Here is a 19,122-nt window from a genome sequence, read left to right as displayed (position 1 = left end):
CGACTTGCGCAATATTCAGAGTCTAGGCCGATTCAAGCGCCAATTATGGAGTTTCTAATGAGTGAGACGAATGTTGGCACATGAGTGGGTGCGTGTGTGAGTTCGATTGTGTGATGCGACAATGTGAATGCAATAGTGCAATCACCGAGATGGTCCCTTGACCGATTTGTGATGTGTTAGGCTATTTTTACCAGGTTTCCAACTGTCTCTTTTATGCCCGTTTTTACCAATGATGACTTGTAACTTTTAAAAAGTCGCTGAATCTTTTGGAAAGCTACGAAGTATATGGGCATGAACTCTAGGGCTCTATCTTTATTAAACTACTTATATTTTTATTGGTCCTATATGTTGTGGTGCGACTTCAGCTTTTTCTTCCTACCCGATTATCTTTAAAGACACCATCTATGGCTTAAAATAATGACCAGTTACTTTGCAAAATGTTCCAACTGCCAATTTGCATTTCATTCATGTAAGAATTGGATTAATTCACCAGCCGCCAAAACATGTCTGATATGCTCCCGAGAGTGAACAGTGCGAAGGGAATTAAGGTAAAAAATACATTCCATGCTTTGCATTGTCTCCTTCATTCCCTACAGATTGTTCACTGTTGAGTGCATACCAGACATGTTTGGGTGCCTGGTATATTGATGCAAATTAGGTATGAAGTGTATGCAAGTTCTCAGTTGGATTATGCTGCAGAGAAATTGTACAACATTTGAAAAGGAATGTTCCCCATTTAAATATAATGAGATAAGCGTCAGATATGATGCGAAAAGTTTGCTTGTAACTATTGGTAAACTTTCCAGGCTCAAAAACGACCCTAACTAGCAAAATTTCAAAGCTTGAAAAAGGCGCCTCATTACGCCATTGTTTGATGGCGTCATGGAGTGGTTTTGTAACGCCAGCAATACCTGGCAGCATGTGGCAGCAAGAACTAAAGAATGCGTAGAAACGCACGAAAGCTGACGCCAACCGGCCATTCTTGTCGCGGGCGCTGTGTTGGGCGGTCGATTAGTGAATGGCTTGTTTGGGGATTTTTTGTCTCGGTATCGGTCGTAAGAAAAGCCTTGGTGGACTGTTTGACATACGTATTGTATTGTCAGCTTATCCCTGCCTGCAGTGCTGTAGTCCTGACATTGATATTATGTAATGTGCGCAGTAGTTACCAACTTGTGTAATTATAACGCAGTTGCATGCAAAAATCAATAAATCTGTAACGTTACTGTGAATTGATTGCCAGAACATTGCTAATGCCGTGGCAAAGATGGTAGGGATGAGCTACCATGAATGTTTTTCTTGCTTAGGATTATTTATGTAATTCCTAGTTAACCCTGATATCACCACTGTGGTGGAAAAGCATTCTCGCTGATAACAGTCATTTAGCGTTGTTAAATGAGGTATTACCAGTTATTCATAAATTACAAACTGTTATCTCACGGGCTTCACACAATCTTGTCAACCAATGCGGCACATTGCATAATGGCACGGGTTAACAGTGTCATTGTAGCACTACCTCAATGCTGTACTGTGGCATGACATACTAAACAATGGTACAGTTTTTGTTCTGTAATCCCTGCAAAATCTGTGACAAAAATGCAGTCATGTCTTCTGCTCCACAGCTATGCAACATGCTACAACCATCAGACTGCTTCACTTAACACGCGCTCGGGTAGGGGTCAAATTTACCCCTCCGAGGGTTTCCCGAAATGATTTCCAAACGGCGCGGTGAAGCCGCGCAAAATTTTGCATAGCTGTAGACAATTAAATAACAAAATGTGTGACAATGAACATTTAGAAGTACCTTGTAAGGTCGCTGACCTATGGTAAGTACGAGTCAGGTCATGGTTCCAGCGAAGGCACGTTCTAGAGAATCGTTCAATCCGACCAAACAACGGAGTGTTAGACGAATCCGTGCATCACTGAGATCTTTTCTTAGGCAACACAACAATTGCATACACAAAAAGCATTGACCTAGGGTCAGGTATGAATGTCAGACCAAGGTAATACCAAACTGTTTTATTACTCTAGAGCTTGCTGTATGGGCTTGTTTCTGGTGCTCATTTCGAACATATTGATGGCAGGAACCGTATTTTACACCCTCCATGGACTTCATATAAGTCAGAATAGGTCACTGACCTAAAATGACCCAGGTCAACACTTTGTTTTTAGGAACATACTGCCTAGCGTAATCTTTGTCGCTTATCCAAATGCACAACTCAAAACCCTTTTGTATCATTCTGCTCATCATGACTAGGGGTCCTTTGGAGACTAATCTGGAATTTAACCATGCTTGATCTTATCTGACCCGGAGGTCATGACCTAAGAGCTTTAAACTTTGACCTAAGTGAGTTCACGTACAGTTCAACACACGCTGTGAATTTTGTCTCTCTAGCGCTCTTCATTCCGGGGATCTCAGGGGGTCAGATTGATCCCCTTCACCCGAGCAAAGATTGACCAACCGGTGACCCTGGTGTGTGTTAAAAGGTCAAACAAGGTCACTGACCCTTAATGAGTGCGTGAAATTTTTCTTCAAACAGTTGCCTAGGTTCTAGGGTTCTTTTGGACACCATTCTGGAATATGACCTTGTTTGACCCTGTTTGACCCGACGGTCATGACTTACTAACTTCAAACTTTGACCTAGGAAATTGCGTACAGGTCAAGACACTCCATGAATTTGGTGTGTCTAGCTCTCTTAGTTCCCGAGATCTCAGGGGGTCAAATTTACACTTCACCCGAGCGAAGGGTATCCAAATGACTACCCGGGCGCGTGTTAAAAATGCAGTTCACACAAGTAGTCGCACATGCATAACAAGAAAACATTCAGTGTCGTGAAAAGACACTGCGAACCGGCTGACCTTGCTCAATGATGAAGGCCTGACAAGTGCATGTGGTAGCAGTTAGATGGGCGAAATGCAAGGAAGTGATGAAGCTGCCGGTGCACACAAGGCACATGATAAAAATACTATTAAGTGCTGTCCAGGAAACCAACTACAATGCTTCTCCATCTTCCTCCGTACCCAGCATCTCACACAATTGAAATGCTCAGACCAAGCATGTTCATTAATGAGCCGCACTGACCTGTCCCCACTGCCTAAATGAATTGCTAATATAATGGCGTGCAAGGGATTCATTACATGGTGGAATATCCCAATGGGTTCGAAATTATGGCAAGATCATAATGAAACAGCAAATTGCCTTTGAGCACCCCTGAATCATAGATGCCAGTGTTTCTTTCAGTTTGACGCCATCATAACTTTGTCATGTTAAATCGCAAACCTAGAGCAGGTATCAAACCATACCATTTTATTGGGATTTATTAGGTTTAAAGAATACCAAACAATGTTCTCTGTTAGAACTACAAACCTTACACGCACCCTTCCCATTACATCAAGATCAATACAAGCCATTGGCACGTCTCATCAACGATCACACCCATTTGAAACGCTTGATTTACACTCGAATGTCAAATCAGTGTAATCCCATACTTGCATAACCCGCGGGGCTATCAAATTGCAGGTTTTCTTGCAATATCCGCACAGGCTTTCGGTTACAACACCGCATTTCGCTTTGAGCTCCCTTCAAAAACAGAGTCCCAAAAGGGGTTCATAGTAACACAACTCAAGAGTTCACACTTGAAGGACACAATTATTTTGTTAAAGATTTAAACTTGTCATTCGACATGTGACGAATATTTAGCAAAATCTATATATCTAAAATTACTATAATATTTCTTCAATGTTACAATGTCTGGCTAACCTATAAAACCGTGCAGGGCACCTTACTCCGGTATACAAGACGCTAACTGAGCTGTCTGTAAAAAATACGTCAGTAAAACAACAGAAAACGTCAGTGCGAGAAAAAGGTGAATTTGCCGTCGTGTCTTGCCTTTTTTATAACATTCGGAAGCGTGCCGTTCTTCGGTACTGCACTATCTTTGCAGACAGGGCCGGTGGTATTTTCTTAAGTGCCCAGTTGACCACAAGTGCCAGACAACCAGAAAGTGCTCGCCATTAGGCTCGCGACACGCATTCACAGCGAATTTTTTTTTCAACAGCCAATCACCTTCCGCGGATTGTACCATGCGTGCCGCATCATCGCTCGTGTTCTCTTTTTATAACCTTTATAACCTCTATAACGACGATCGTATGACGTTATATGACGTCATCACTGCCAAGGTGACTTTCAGGTAGTCTCCCAATAAACTTTTTCGCACTTTTGTAGGCCTTTTAGTCAGGAACCAGAGAGCTTCATGTCTTTTTTGGGTCTTCACTAGCCTTTCACCATCAGTCATAACGTAAAAGGCATCCCTCATCGGCTGCTTCCCTGCGAATCATTGGCTGGTGTTCGATTCCGCGACCGTGCCGCTCCGACGCCGAGCTGAAGGCGGTGCAACTCAGAGCGTCAGCTTGTCGTCTGTACCAGGGAACTTTTTGACCTGCTAACCCTTCTGCTTGCAACCTAAACCTGTCTCAATGCGTGCTCCGTGCCACCGTCCCCGCCCCATCGGAAGCGGTGCCGGGCCGAGCCGGCCCACGTGAGATCGGTGGACCGGCGGCCGGATGTGGTCGGGTCGCCTGGCTGGACGTGGGCGCCCACTGCAGAGGGCGTTACGTCAGGTGGGGCAGCGCCGCCGGCGGCAGCGTGACGGCCAACCGCGTCGCCCTCCCACGGCCGAATAAAAGGCCGGCCGCACAGACATCAGGCACTAGTCACTCCCCAGCAGTGGTGTCCACCTCACATCGCCACGGAAAACATGAAGCTGGTGAGTGCGGTCCGGAAGATCGGTGCTTCACATGAGCGTTGCCTGTCGTATTCCAGCGGCGCCCGTACTGTCAGTTAGGGCGACACAGAGGGTCTTGCAAATAGGGTTGTTGATCATCTTCCATTACTTCTGCGTCCGAAAAAGTCAAAATGTATTTAGTTTTAGTGCCCTTTTCATTCCTTCCAAGGAGCCTAAACAGGTAGGCATGCAGCCATTTCGGTGAACCGCAATATTAGCATGACGTGCTTCAATTGGTCACCTTAAAAATCAGGAGCGTAATTTGACATCCAAAGCGTTGCTGTCATACCACACTGACCAGAAGAGATCAGAACAGAAGTGCGGACGTGGGCCACAATTTCAACAGTCCCTGGATCAGTGGGAAAGGCCACGTCGCCAGTCGTCGCTGTCAGGTGCTAAACATATTCCACAACTATCCCTTGGTCCCTGCATCCACAGCCGGAGACTGATGGCAGAAACTGACATGACAAAGGCACTGAACTAAGTATCATCACGGCCAAAAGATGCGTCGCGATTTCAGCCACTTCTTGCAAAGCTGGGTCGGCACCCTCTCTGACGTCAGCTGGGTGTGTTTCCAGCTGATCGTAGCCTCGCTGGCGGCTCTGGCCTGCGCTGATGGCCCGCGGCCGCAGCCGGCACCAGCCTCCTACCAGCGGCCGGCAGCCCCGGCACCAGCCTCCTACCAGCAGCCGGCGGCACAGGCCTCCTACCAGCAGCCGGCCGGCTACGGCCAGCCCTTCGCCATCCTCAGCGAGGAGAACGTCCACCCGGGCGACGGCACCTACCAGTTCAGCTTCCAGACCGAGAACGGCATCTCACGTAACGAGAACGGCAGCCCCAAGGACGGCTACGGCAAATCTGAGTACGGCCAGCCCACCGGCGGCTACGTCCAGCAGGGCGGCTGGAGCTACAGCGACGATTACGGCCACCCCGTCCAGGTGACGTTTGTTGCCGACGAGAACGGCTACCAGCCGTCTAGCGACATCCTGCCGACGCCGGTGCCGACCGAGTACCCGCTGCCGATCGTGCCACAGGTGTACCAGGGCGAGCAGAGCTATGGCTCTGCCCCAGCCCCCGCTCCCGCCCGCTACAGCGCCCCGGCTCCTGCTGCCCGGCAGTACAATGCTCCCGCTCCTGCGGCTCCTGCTCCTGCTCCCAGGCAGTACAGCGCTCCCGCTCCTGCCCCCAGGCAGTACAATGCTCCTGCTCCGGCTCCTGCTCGTTATAGTGCTCCTGCCCCCGCCCGCAACTACTAAAACGGATGGACGGCGAGCGCTGGGAGTAGTGCATATGCGTGTGCGAGGCTGTGAGGCTGCATGAGTGATATATTTATGCGTCCGTATTGCTAAGAAATACAGGCGCATGTAAAAAACTGTTTTCACCGCACTGTTATGATCATTTGTACTTGAGACAAACGATGCCAACGATGTAAATGGCCAGCAACATGATGGACCGACGAGGCAACCTTTCAACTGAGTAGTTCGCATCCCCACAAGATCCCTGACCTGGCTGCCATGACCCCACAGAAGAGGGATCGACAACGCCGGGCTGCTAGTCAGGTCGCACGGCACGGTCCGGGGTGCCGTGAAACGTCCCTGATCTTTTGGAAGGTAGCGCTCAAATCGTCGTTTTAGGAGTGCTGCTTCACTGGATTGTCGTTCTTCTGATGAGAATATCTGCACTGCAACTGAAACGTTTCAGACCCAGGAGCTGTCCACGCCAATACACATTAAGTTTGTGTTAGTAGTTACTCAGTAGCTCAAGTGAAAGCGGCCCCGGTTTATAGTTAACTACGGTGAAGGTTCTTGAGTGGGACAAAAACTACCTCCGCAATCGGCGGGGGAGGGACACTGGAACATTCCAATGACATGACCAATCCCAAATCGGGATCCACCTAACCATCCCTGAAATATCGGTTTCCCCTTGGACTTATGCCAGTTCCACTTCACGATCGGACGTAAAGCCACAAAACGTGTAGCGAATATTATGTGAAATGTGGTGGGGCTAAGGCCGAGTTAGAACACTCGAGAGTGAAGGGTGTTGGGGTGGAATGGGCTGGGGTGCGGCATCTCTAAATTGAAGACGTAGCTTGTGCGGGGAAGGTGGCGCTGCATGGAGTGCGCGCTGCGCACCAATGCTTTTGTGCCAAAGTTTCCATTTTTTCTATCACTGTTTCTTAGGGGTCTCCTGGCCCTTGCAAGAAGATTGGAGGGGATGTGGAGTTCTCTGACGCTTCGTTGGGATACGCGACTGCTCGTGAACAAGCGACTCCGCCTGAGCTGAACACGCGTCTCCTAAGTTGGACACGCGACGGCTCCCGTGCTAGGCTTATTGCTACTCCAGCGATGGGCTCAGCGACACTGGACTGAGCTACGCACACGTTTCGTTCTGGCACACTTGATGTGATGCGTTTCAGTGTTACCGCAATGGGCATTAGTTTTCAAAGTACACTTCTAATTTATATCTGCTTTCCGTTTAGGTTGTCATCTCCTTCAAAACAGGTATCTGCGCACAGGTTTATGTAAAAGATACAGTTCAGCAAATGACGCAGCTTTTATTGCGATTAAGATCAGAAAGCTGCATTCAGCAGGCAATGTGAATCGTAAACGAAGGTCTAGATATCAGTTGCCAACTATTTATTTTCGTAAACATTTGATGACAACACAAATTTGCTCAATGAGCTATTGATAAATATACAACGTTGTTTTGCTGCTTTGCTAAATGCGCATGTCAGTGACACAGTGGCATTCTTGAACAGCTTATTCTTGCTATCCTTGCTTGTACGCACCATAACAAACAACAACGTAACTTTATTTCATGCTGTTGAATGATACGTCCCTCTAAGGACAACACACACAACATATAAGATCCCGAGTTTGATACTCCAATACGAATATGGCATTGCGGCTGTTGTGGCGCATTCGAAGGTTGTGAAATAGGAGTAAAACTGTCGATTTCCAGTGGCTGTATGGGAAGAAATATGTCTGCACTTTCCTAGAACTGTACATATATTAGCTGTGCCCATGCTCAGTGTAATGAGCTAAGCAGACTTCCCACGACTTGAAATATCCAAATTTATTTACGCTTTGCCAGCACAAAGGCATGAGCTGATGCAGGCTATTTAAGAAGACCACGCCTTTGTCTTGCCGACATGAGGTACAACGGTAAAATCTCTGCACCTTCTATTTATGTGTTGTTTCAAATTTCAACCTCTCTTTTGTAAATTGCCTTCAGAAACTGGCACTGCAGTGATAACTAAGATAACCTTCATCTAACGTTTGCAGGTGAACGCCGTGTTGGATCTGTCGAACAGCCGGCTTTTGCCGGTGAGATCACTAGCTGGCTAGGGCGAGCCGGGATACGGGAGGACATTTTGCAAGAAAGTGACGTTTCTGAACCGTCCCCACCGTCTTAAGGTCGTGGCCAGCCGGATCTCCGCAGCTGGAGGATGCGGACATCACATACCGTGTACCGTGACGAGGTGTCAGGCTGTGTGACACTGGTCAAAAGGGCCTTTCAGCCCGTTTGGTCGAGAGATACATGCACCCCCAACACTGCACGGCTTAGGGCTGGGGCTCAAACAAATATTATTTCACATGATGGCCTTGCAATTGAATACAAACACTAGTGAAAAACAAATTTGCAGCCGCCGCCAGGACCAGAAAGCAGTTGAGGAGAACTGACCGCATCGTAATCTTCAATATCTCGTTGACATTTCATTCACTGACCATTGACCATATGTTGACCATACGTTAACCGAGCATTGCTGCGCATTCGAAATTTATCGCATCATCGCGTAGTTCTTTGTCCATCCGCCGTTATTCGTGCGGTAGTTAAGGCATCACTGTAGGGGATGTTTACATGTCATGGTATATCGCGACCACAAACGATGGCGTAAGCGAGCGTGAGCCGGCGACCGCAGCCGTGCCAGTGAGTGTTCATGCCACGCCGTGCTATGTTCCTTCTTTTCAAGAGCAGGAAACTTGCAAAAGTGCCGGCAACTGTTCAATGGCAAATTGTTCATTCATTACCATACCCGGCTCTGTCTACCACTGCGCCACGATTTCCGAACATAGTGACATCCAGGTGTCTACCCTGCCCGTGAGCGACGAACACGACAGGGGAAGCTGGAGAGCGTGTATTGCGTATAGTACGGATAGTTTCATTCTTATATAAAACTGAAAGGTGAAAGCAATAGACAGGTTAAGTCCAAATCTCATACCCATCTTCAGTGTCTTAGCATCGCCAACTTTACCCGAGGAAACTTGACCACTTAATTGCACCACTCCCGAAATGTGGGAGTGAAAAATTCAAGAAATGCTTTGTTAATGAAACTTAAGAGGTGAATATCACACTTTGAGCACCCGTTTTTACAGCTTTTTTGCCAGTTAACTGATAACAAATTTTGACCAAACATTTCTCAGTCTCTATCTTTATCCAATTATTTTGGTTTTCTTGGTCACACTTAATTGTAATGCAACTTCATTTTTCCTTCTTTTCCGATCATGTTTAAAGACACCATCTATGGCTTCAAGTGCTGATCAATTTCCCTGCAAAATGTTCCAACTGCAAGCTTGCAGATACTTTATACCTAAATTGGATAAATTTGTCAGCCGCCTGAACGTCTTTGAGATGCAGAAGATCTGTTGTCTTCAATATCTGTCTTTAATATCTTGTTGACCTTTATTCACTGCCATTCATACGCTAACCGAGCATTACTACGCAGTCGAAATTTATCGCATCATCGCGTAGTTCTTTGTCCATTCGCCGTTCTTTGTGCAATAACTAACGCATCACTATAGGGGATATTCGCATGTCATAACATACCGCGGCCACAAACGATGCCGTGAGCGAGGGTGAGCCGGCGACCACAGCCGTGCCAGTGAGTGCTCTTGTCACGCCGTGCTATGCTCCTTCTTCTCGAGGACAGCAAAACCGAAAAAAGCGTCGGCAACCGTTCGATAGCAACTTATTCATTCATCATCACACCCGCCCATGTCTACCATTGCGCTACGTTTTCCGAGCCGGTGATGTCTAGGGATCTACCCCGCCCGTGAGCGATGAACACGGCAGGGTAAGCTGTAGAGCGTGTACTGCCGCCACGCAGCGGGATGGCAGCCAGTGTGCACTGCACGCGGCGGATAGCGTTTCGACCTCATTGGGATTACGAGACAAGTCAAAACCCAAGGCCGACATGTTAAGGGCACGCACAACGTCAGCATTTTCATGGCATCACAAAGCACACGCAATCGGCCATGCCCACGCAGTTCGCGTAATTGGCGTGTTTTCCTCTCGTTATTTACTCTCCCCATCTGGCCAAAAGTGATGAAGAATTGACTAAGTGTTTTATCGCATTCGTCCATGTGATGCTTATAGGCACTGTTGGGCCACGCCGTGGCTACGTGTGTTTTAAATATGCGCGGACAATTAGCTATCTTCGCATAATCGTTCCCTAAATTGTGCAGCATCTTCACTAGCCTTTCAGCATCAGTCACAACGTAAAAGGCATCCGTCATCGGCCGCTTCCCTGCGAATCATTGGCTGGTGTTCGATTGCGCGGCCGTGCCGCTCCGACGCCGACCTGAAGGTGGCGCAACCCAGAGCGCTAGCCTGCCGCTTGTACCAGAAAACCTAGTAACTTGCTAACCGTTCTGCTTCCAACCTGAACATGTTTCTGTGCGTGGTCCGTGCCGCCGTCCCCGCCCCCTTGGAAGCGGCGTTGGGTCGGGCCGGCTCACGTGAGATCGGTGGACCGGCGGCCGGTTGTGGTCGGGTCGCCTGGCTGGACGGGTCGCCCACTGCAGAGGGCGTTGCGTCAGGTGGGGCAGCGCCGCCGGCGGCAGCGTGACGGCCAACCGCGTCGCCCTCCCACGGCCAAATAAAAGCCCGGCCGCACAGACACCAGGCACCAGTCACTCGCCAGCAGTGGTCTCCATCTTACAACGCCACGGCAAACATGAAGCTGGTGAGTGCGGCCAGAGAGATCGGTGCTTCACATGAGGGATGCCTTTCGTATTCCAGCGGTGTCTGTGCTGTCAGTTGGGGCGCCAGGGAGGGTCTTTTAGATAAGGTCGTTGATCATCTTTCATTTTTTCCGTGTCTTTCCAAGCCAAAGTGTGTTTAGTAAACAGGTGGGTATGCAGCCATTCCGGTGAACCGCAATATTACCATGGCTTGCTTAAATTGGTCACCATAAAAAATCAGGAGCGTAATTTGACGTCCAAAACTAGCTTGGATGGCAGATTGGCACGATACCACTCTTGTCAGAAGAGATCAGAACAGGCGTGCGGACGTAGGCTGCAATTTCAGCAGTCCCTCAATCAGTGTGAAAGGCCACGTCGTCAGTCAATGCGCTGTGAGATGCTACACATATTCCATAGCCATCCCTTGATCCCTGCATCCGCTGATGAGAGAAACTGACCTGACAAAGGCGCTGAACTACGTCTTATCACGGTAAAAAGGTGCGTCGCGATTTCAGCCTCTGCATGCACTGCTGGATCAGCACTCGCTCTGACGTCACTTGGGTGTTTTTCCAGTTGATCGTAGCCTCGCTGGCGGCTCTGGCCTGCGCTGATGGCCCGCGGCCGCAGCCGGCACCCGCCTCCTACCAGCGGCCAGCGGCCCCGGCACCAGCCTCCTACCAGCAGCCGGCGGCACCGGCCTCCTACCAGCAGCCGGCCGGCTACGGTCAGCCCTTCGCCATCCTCAGCGAGGAGAACGTCCACCCGGGCGACGGCACCTACCAGTTCAGCTTCCAGACCGAGAACGGCATCTCACGTAACGAGAACGGCAGCCCCAAAGCCGGTTACGGCAAATCCGAGTACGGCCAGCCCACCGGCGGCTACGTACAGCAGGGTGGCTGGAGCTACAGCGACGACTACGGCAACCCCATCCAGGTGACGTTTGTTGCCGACGAGAACGGCTACCAGCCGTCTAGCGACATCCTGCCGACGCCGGTGCCGACCGAGTACCCGCTGCCGATCGTGCCGCAGGTGTACCAGGGCGAGCAGAGCTATGGCTCTGCCCCAGCCCCCGCTCCCGCCCGCTACAGCGCCCCGGCTCCTGCTGCCCGGCAGTACAACGCTCCCGCTCCTGTGGCTCCTGCTCCTGCTCCTCGGCAGTACAAACGCTCCCGCTCCTGCTCCTGCTCCTGCTCCCAGGCAGTACAGCGCTCCCGCTCCTGCCCCCAGGCAGTACAATGCTCCTGCTCCGGCTCCTGCTCGTTATAATGCTCCTGCCCCCGCCCGCAACTACTAAAACGGATGGACGGCGAGTGCTGGGAATAGCGCATATGTGTGTGCGAGGCTGTGAGGCTGCATGAGTGATATATTTATCCGTCCGTATTGCTAAGAAATACAGGCGCATGTAGAATAAACTGTTTTCACCGCACTCTTATGATCATTTGTACCTGAGACAAACGATGCCAACGATGTAAATGGCCGGCAACATGATGGACCGACGAAGCAACCTTTCAACTGAATAGTTCACACCCCCACCAGATCCCTGACATGGCTACCAGGAGCCCAAAGAAGAGGGATCGACAACGCCGGGCTGCTAGTCAGGTCGCAAGGCACGATCCGGAGTGCCGTGAAACGTCCCTGATCTTTTGAGAGGTGGTGCCCAAATCGTCGTTTTAGGAGTGCTGCTTCATTGGATTGTTTTTCTTGTGATGAGAATATCTGCACGGCAATTGAAACTTTTCAGATCCAGGAGCTGTCCACACCAAGGCACACAAAGTTTGTGTTAGTAGTTACTCAGTAGCTCAAGTGAAAGCGGCTCCGGTTCATAATTAACTGCGGTGTGAGGATTTTTGAGTGGGTCAGAAACTACCTCCCCACTCGGCGGGGGGGAGACATTGGAACATCCCAATGACATGACCGATCCCAAATCGGGATTCACCTAACCAACCCTGAAATTTGGATTTCCCACTGAACTTATGCCAATTTATCTTCACGGTCGGACGAAAAGTCACAAAACATATGGAGAATATCATGTGAAATGTGGTGGGGCTAGGGCGTGGTTAGAACACTCCGAGAGCGAAGGGGGTTAGGGTAGGATGGGCTGGGGTGCGGTATCTGGTAATTTCAAGAGGTAGCTTGTGCGGGGAAGGTGGCGTTGTAACGAAGGGCGCTTTGCACAACAATGCCTTTGTGCCGAATTTTCCATTTTTTCTATCACTGTTTCTTAGGGGTCTGTTGGCCCTTCCGAGAAGATTGGAGGGGACCTGGAGTTCTGTGACGCTTTGTTTGGACACGCCGCTGTTCCTGAGCTGGACAAGCGAATCATCCTGACCTGAACACGCGACTCCTAAGTTGGACACGCGACGGCTCCTGTGCTTGGATTATTGCTGCTCCAACGATGGGCTCAGCGACACCGGACTGAGCTACGCATGCGTTTTGTTTTGGCACACTTGATGTGATGCGTTTCACCGCTACCGCAACGGCCATTAGTTTTCAAAGTATACTTTTAATTTATATGTGCTTTCCATTTACGTTGCCATCTCCTTCAAAACAGGTATCTGCGCGCAGGTCTATGTAAAAGATACAGTTCAGCATATGACGTATATTTTACTGCGATTAAGATCCGAAAGCTGGTCAGCAGGCTATGTGAGTCATAAACGAAGGTCTAGATATCAGTTGCCAACTATTTTTTTCCGCGATCATTTTGTGGCAACAGAAATTTGCTCAATGAGATATTGATAAATATGCCACGTTGTTTTGCTGCTTTGCTAAGTGCGCATGTCAGTGACACAGCAGCATTTTTGAACAGCTTATTCTTACTACCCTTGCGTGTACGCAGCATAACAAACAACAATGTAACTTTATTTCATGCTGTTGAATGATACGTCCCTCTAAGGACAGCACACACAACATATAAGATCCCGAGTTTGATACTCCAATACGAATATGGCATTGCGGCTGTTGTGGCGCATTCGGATGTTGTGAAATGGAAAGAGTAAAACTGTCCAGTTCTAGTGGCTGTATGACATGAAATATGTCTGAACTTTCCTAGAACTGTTTAGCATTTGTTTCCATGTACAATGTAATGAGCTCAGTAGACTTTCCACAACTGGAAATATCCAGACTTCTTTACGCTTTGCCAGTGCAAAGTCATGAGTTCGCTTCGTTAGCGAGATGAGATGCAAGCGCAAAATCTCTGTTCCTGTTGTCCATGTGCTGTTTCAAATTTCATCGTCAGATCACCACCTCGCCAGGGTGAGCCGGGATCCAGCATGGCATTTTGGAAGAAGCCGACCTTTCTAAACCGTCCCCACCGTCTTACGGTCGGAGCCAGGCGGACCTCTGCAGCTGGAGGATGCGGATATCTCATACCGTATACCCTGACAGGATGTCAGGCCGTGTGACACCGCTCAGAAGAGCTCAGAGTTGTTCTGCCCGTTTGGTCCAGAGTTACATGTATGTCGAACACCTTCCACGGTTTAGGACTGGGGCTTTAGTAAATCTCCTTCCACATGATGGCTTTCCAACCACATGCGAGCACTACGTGAAAAAAATTAAGTTGCCACATGGACCAGAAAGCAGTTAAGGAGAACTGAGCGCATCGTTATCATCAATGTCTTGTTGACTTTTCATACATTAACAATTCATTATACGTTAACGGAGCATTGCTGCGCAGTCGAAATTTATCGCATCATCGCATAGATCTTTGTCCATCCGCCGTTGTTCGTACGGTGGCTAACACATCCCTATAGAGGATATTTATATGGCATGGCACACCAAGACCACAAACGATGCCGTGAGCGAGCGTGAGCCGGCGACCACAGCCGTGCCAGTGAGTGCTCATGCCACGCCGTGCTATGCTCCTTCTTCTCGAGAGCAGAAAAACTTGCAAAAGTACCGGCAACTGTTTAATGGCAACTTATTCATGCATCATCACACCCGGCCCTCTCTATCATTGCTCACGTTTTCCGAACACAGTGATATCTAAGTGGCTACCATACCCCTGTGAGTGATGAACACGACAGGAAAGCTTTGGAGCGCGTACGGCCGCCACGGAGCGGGATGTGAGGCCAGTATGTCGTCTGCACGGTGGATGGCTGTCGGCCTTAATGGGATTACGAGCAAAGCCAACACTCGAGGCTAGGCTGCTAAGGGCACACGCACAGTTAGCTCTCTCATGGCAGCACAAGGCACAAGCAATTGACTATACCCTCACAGTTCGCGTCATTGGCGTGTTTTCCTGTCGGTGTTTAGTCTCCCAATCTGGCTAAAAGTTCCGGAAAACTGATCAAGTGTTTCATCGGATTACTCCATGTGATGTTTCTAGGAACTCTCGGCTCACGCCATGGTGACGCGTGTTATTAAAAAACGTACGGACAACGGGTCATTTTTGCATAACCGTTTGAAACATGGTTCAAAATCTTCAACAGCCTTTCAGTACCAGTAGCAACATAAAAGGCCTCCGACATCGGCCGCTCGTCTATAAATCATTGGCTGGTGCTCGATTGCGCGACCATACCGCTCCGAAGCCGACCTGAAGGTGACACGGTCTAGCGCGTCAGCCTGCCGCTTGTGCTACCAACCTTGCCAACCTGCTTTCTTCTTCTTCTGCTTCCAACCTGAACCTGTCTCTGTGCGTGCTCCGTGCCGCCGTCCCCGCCCTCTCGGAAGCAGCGCTGGGTCGGGCCGGCTCACGTGGAATCGGTGGACCGGCGGCCGGTTATGGTCGGGTCGTCTGGCTGGACGGGGACGCCCACTGCAGAGGGCGTTGCGTCAGGCGGGGCAGCGCCGCCGGCGGCAGCGTGACGGCCAACCGCGTCGCCCTCCCACGGCCAAATAAAAGCCCGGCCGCACAGACATCAGGCACCAGTCACTCGCCAGCAGTGGTGTCCATCTCACAACGCCACGGAAAACATGAAGCTGGTGAGTGCGGTCAGGGAGATCGGTGCTTGACATGAGGGTTGCCTTTCGTAGTTCAGCGGTGTCTGTACTGCCAGTTGGGGCGCCAGGGAGGGTCTTTTAGATAAGGTCGTTGATCAGCGGTCATTTCTTTACGTAGCAGACGAAGTCAAAGTGCCCACAGTCGCAGCGCCTCAGTGCTTTTTTATATCCGTCCCAAGTAGTCTACACGGGTAGGTATATAGCCATTTTGGTGAGCCGCAAAAGTAATCTAACTGGCTTAAATTGGCCCACTTAAAAACTTAGTATTTCATTTGACATCCAAAACTTTCACATGATAATGCACTGGTCAGAAGAGATCAGAACAGACGTTCGGACGTCAGGCTCCAAATTCAACAGCCCCTGAATCAGTGTGAATCGCCGCGTTGCCAGTCAACGCGCACAGATGCTGCACACATTCCATAGCTATCCCTTGATCCCTGCATCCACGGGCGGAGATCGATAACAAAGAGTGGTCTGGCAAAGGTGCTAAACTGCGTCTTGTCATGGTGAAATCATGCGTCGCAATCTCAACCCTTGTCTGCACCGTTGAGTCGGCATCCCCTCTGACGTCAGCTGGGTGTGTTTCCAGCTGATCGTAGCCTCGCTGGCGGCTCTGGCCTGCGCTGATGGCCCGCGGCCGCAGCCGGCGCCCGCCTCCTATCAGCGGCCAGCGGCCCCGGCACCAGCCTCCTACCAGCAGCCGGCGGCACCGGCCTCCTACCAGCAGCCGGCCGGCTACGGCCAGCCCTTCGCCATCCTCAGCGAGGAGAACGTCCACCCGGGCGACGGCACCTACCAGTTCAGCTTCCAGACCGAGAACGGCATCTCACGTAACGAGAACGGCAGCCCCAAGGCCGGCTACGGCAAATCCGAGTACGGCCAGCCCACCGGCGGCTACGTCCAGCAGGGCGGCTGGAGCTACAGCGACGACTACGGCAACCCCATCCAGATGACGTTTGTTGCCGACGAGAACGGCTACCAGCCGTCTAGCGACATCCTGCCGACGCCGGTGCCGACCGAGTACCCGCTGCCGATCGTGCCGCAGGTGTACCAGGGCGAGCAGAGCTATGGCTCTGCCCCAGCCCCCGCTCCCGCCCGCTACAGCGCCCCGGCTCCTGCTCCTCGGCAGTACAACGCTCCCGCTCCTGCTCCTGCTCCCAGGCAGTACAGCGCTCCCGCTCCTGCGGCTCCTGCTCCTGCTCCTCGGCAGTACAACGCTCCCGCTCCTGCTCCTGCTCCCAGGCAGTACAGCGCTCCCGCTCCTGCCCCCAGGCAGTACAATGCTCCTGCTCCGGCTCCCACTCGTTACAGTGCTCCTGCCCCCGCCCGCAACTACTAAGACGGATGGACGGCGAGCGCTAGACATAGCGTCTACGAGTGTGCGAGGCTGTGTGGCTACATGAGTGAAATACTTATCCGTCCGTATTGCTAAGAAATACAGGCGCATGTAAAATAAACTGTTATCATCGCACTCTTATGATCATTTGTAGCTGAGCCAAACAATGCCATCGATGTAAATGGCAGGCGACATGATGGACCGACTAGGCAGCCTTTCAACTGAATAGTTCACATCCCCACCAGATCCCTGACCTGGCTGCCAGGACCCCACAGAAGAGGGATCGACAACGCCCGCTGCTAGTCACGTCGCATGGCTGGCTCCGTTGCACAGTTTTTACTTTTAGGGCGCCTGTCTGGCGGAGTCGGGTGTCAGAATGGTAGGCCCCGCAGCATGGGTTGTACTTCCAGATTGCCTGTCCTGCGGAGTCGGGTGTCAGAACGGTAGGCCCCGCCGCACAGGTTGTATTTGCAAGGAACCTGTCCGGCGGAGTCGGGCGAGAGGCTCAGTCCGCTGATGTAGAAGTTCACGGTAATGTTGATCTGGCCGTACGTCTTCTCCAGCGACACCTTCTCTAGCAAACGGCTTAAGAGGCGCCACTAGGACGTGCGGAAGCGTCTCAGTCGAGAGGCTCTTGATGCAGATCTTGCGCTTTAGATACTTTCGAGCGCGCGGGCTTTTTGTCTCTGTGGAGCGTTTCCGTCTCGGGGAAGACGTCAGAGCAAGCCTGCAAATGCACTGGCCCGTCTTGGATGAGATCGGCGGACCCATTTTCCAGAACCTGCCAAGCGCCACGGACACGTGGCCCACGCCGTACACTGCAGCGGGGTCTTAAGCTGTCAACAAACGAATCAATGCACTTCCAATTTAATACACTGAAAGTTCTTCAGACGCAGGAAACGCCTCTAGGCCTCCGTTGAATTATGTCTGGAACTGAAGCCATCGGTCATCGATGTCAGTAGTGGTGGGGTTTGGTCGCCTGGTAACAGGGTTGATGCCCTTATACACAATATTTTTTAACAAAGCTAATGATACAGCAAACTGTTTTGCTGCAAACATCGCAAACACAGGACTGTTTCTTGCCGGATGTTCTGTAGCACCGTGTCCATGTCTGTTGCGTACCTCAGGATGGTATTTAACCTATCGCCTTTCTGTACTCCAGCTGGCGTGCCCCGAGCCTGAAAACTTTCCCATCGGTTAGGCAGGGCATAGGGGACATGTACTACCCGCCCAAAGACAAAGAGGAAGCATGAAACACCGCGCAGGGTTTACCACATATTTGTAAGTGTAGGAAAAGGAAGGAGTAGCTCTAAACACATGCATGGAAATGTTCGTGAGGATGACCCAGGCCAAGTTAATTTGTAAAGTTGTACGTGCCAGTGCCTGGCTACTGCAGCCGCTGGACCGCACCGGACTGACGCTCCGCGTGCCTGTGCCATCGTCCGCCGTGCTCTTGTCCACGTGCCTGCGCCGTTGTCCATCGTGTTATTGGCCACGTGCTCCATACCGGCAGTCTTCCACACTCACTCGTCGCTACGGCCGGCCAAGCGCACGTTCAGCCCCCCGTCCGATATGCTGTACCGCTAAGCAGCGCTCCTCGTCCGTGCCCCTGCGCCAAGCCGGGGACAACGGATATCCCAGTATTTCCGCGGATCCCCTTAGCTATTCCCTGATCTCCTGAGGAAAGCACCGTTTCTCTCCAAATGGTGGGTTCTAATTCAACCAATGTCCCACACGAACTAAAACCCTATCAAGCCTGTTGGTATTTGCCGAGACAGATATGCTTCGAGCACAACTGCAACGCGGCAACAAGCAGGTTAACCCACAGTGGTCATCCAATCAGCAGGCGCATCGCGACTAAAATCTATTTTTGTTTTGGGTAACACGGATAGTTCCATTCTTATATAAGAACGGTAAGGTGAAATCAATACGCTGATTAAATGTGCATGCCCATACTCATGCTCAGCGTCCTAGAATCACCGACTGCGTGTTAAAGAGCACCCTATGAGGCGGAATTTTCACTCATTTTCCCCCATACTTAATGCGAATTTTTCACTCCTACCTGATATTGCCCAACCACACATACCAAGCCCATGTTTCCCTT

The 19,122-nt window shown here is 50.7% G+C and overlaps 1 protein-coding gene across 1 annotated transcript in view; it reads left to right on the top strand.

The window, feature by feature from the left end:
* Nucleotides 1–17,021, top strand: part of LOC119098938 (prisilkin-39-like) — a 39,402-nt gene extending 22,381 nt beyond the window's left edge. The window contains exons 4-7 of the mRNA XM_037221996.1: nucleotides 5,582–5,719; nucleotides 11,540–11,677; nucleotides 16,494–16,636; nucleotides 16,994–17,021. Coding sequence (XP_037077891.1) covers nucleotides 5,582–5,719; nucleotides 11,540–11,677; nucleotides 16,494–16,636; nucleotides 16,994–17,021 — 447 coding nt within the window. The remainder of the gene's footprint in view (nucleotides 1–5,581; nucleotides 5,720–11,539; nucleotides 11,678–16,493; nucleotides 16,637–16,993) is intronic.
* The last annotated feature ends 2,101 nt before the right edge of the window (nucleotides 17,022–19,122 follow it).

Source organism: Pollicipes pollicipes, unplaced genomic scaffold (genome assembly GCF_011947565.3).
Source record: "Pollicipes pollicipes isolate AB1234 unplaced genomic scaffold, Ppol_2.1 Scaffold_2555;HRSCAF=2994_pilon_pilon_pilon, whole genome shotgun sequence".
Taxonomy (NCBI): domain Eukaryota; kingdom Metazoa; phylum Arthropoda; class Thecostraca; order Pollicipedomorpha; family Pollicipedidae; genus Pollicipes; species Pollicipes pollicipes.
The sequence above is the reverse complement of the archived record's forward strand: the minus strand, read 5'-3'. Positions and strand labels throughout refer to the sequence as shown.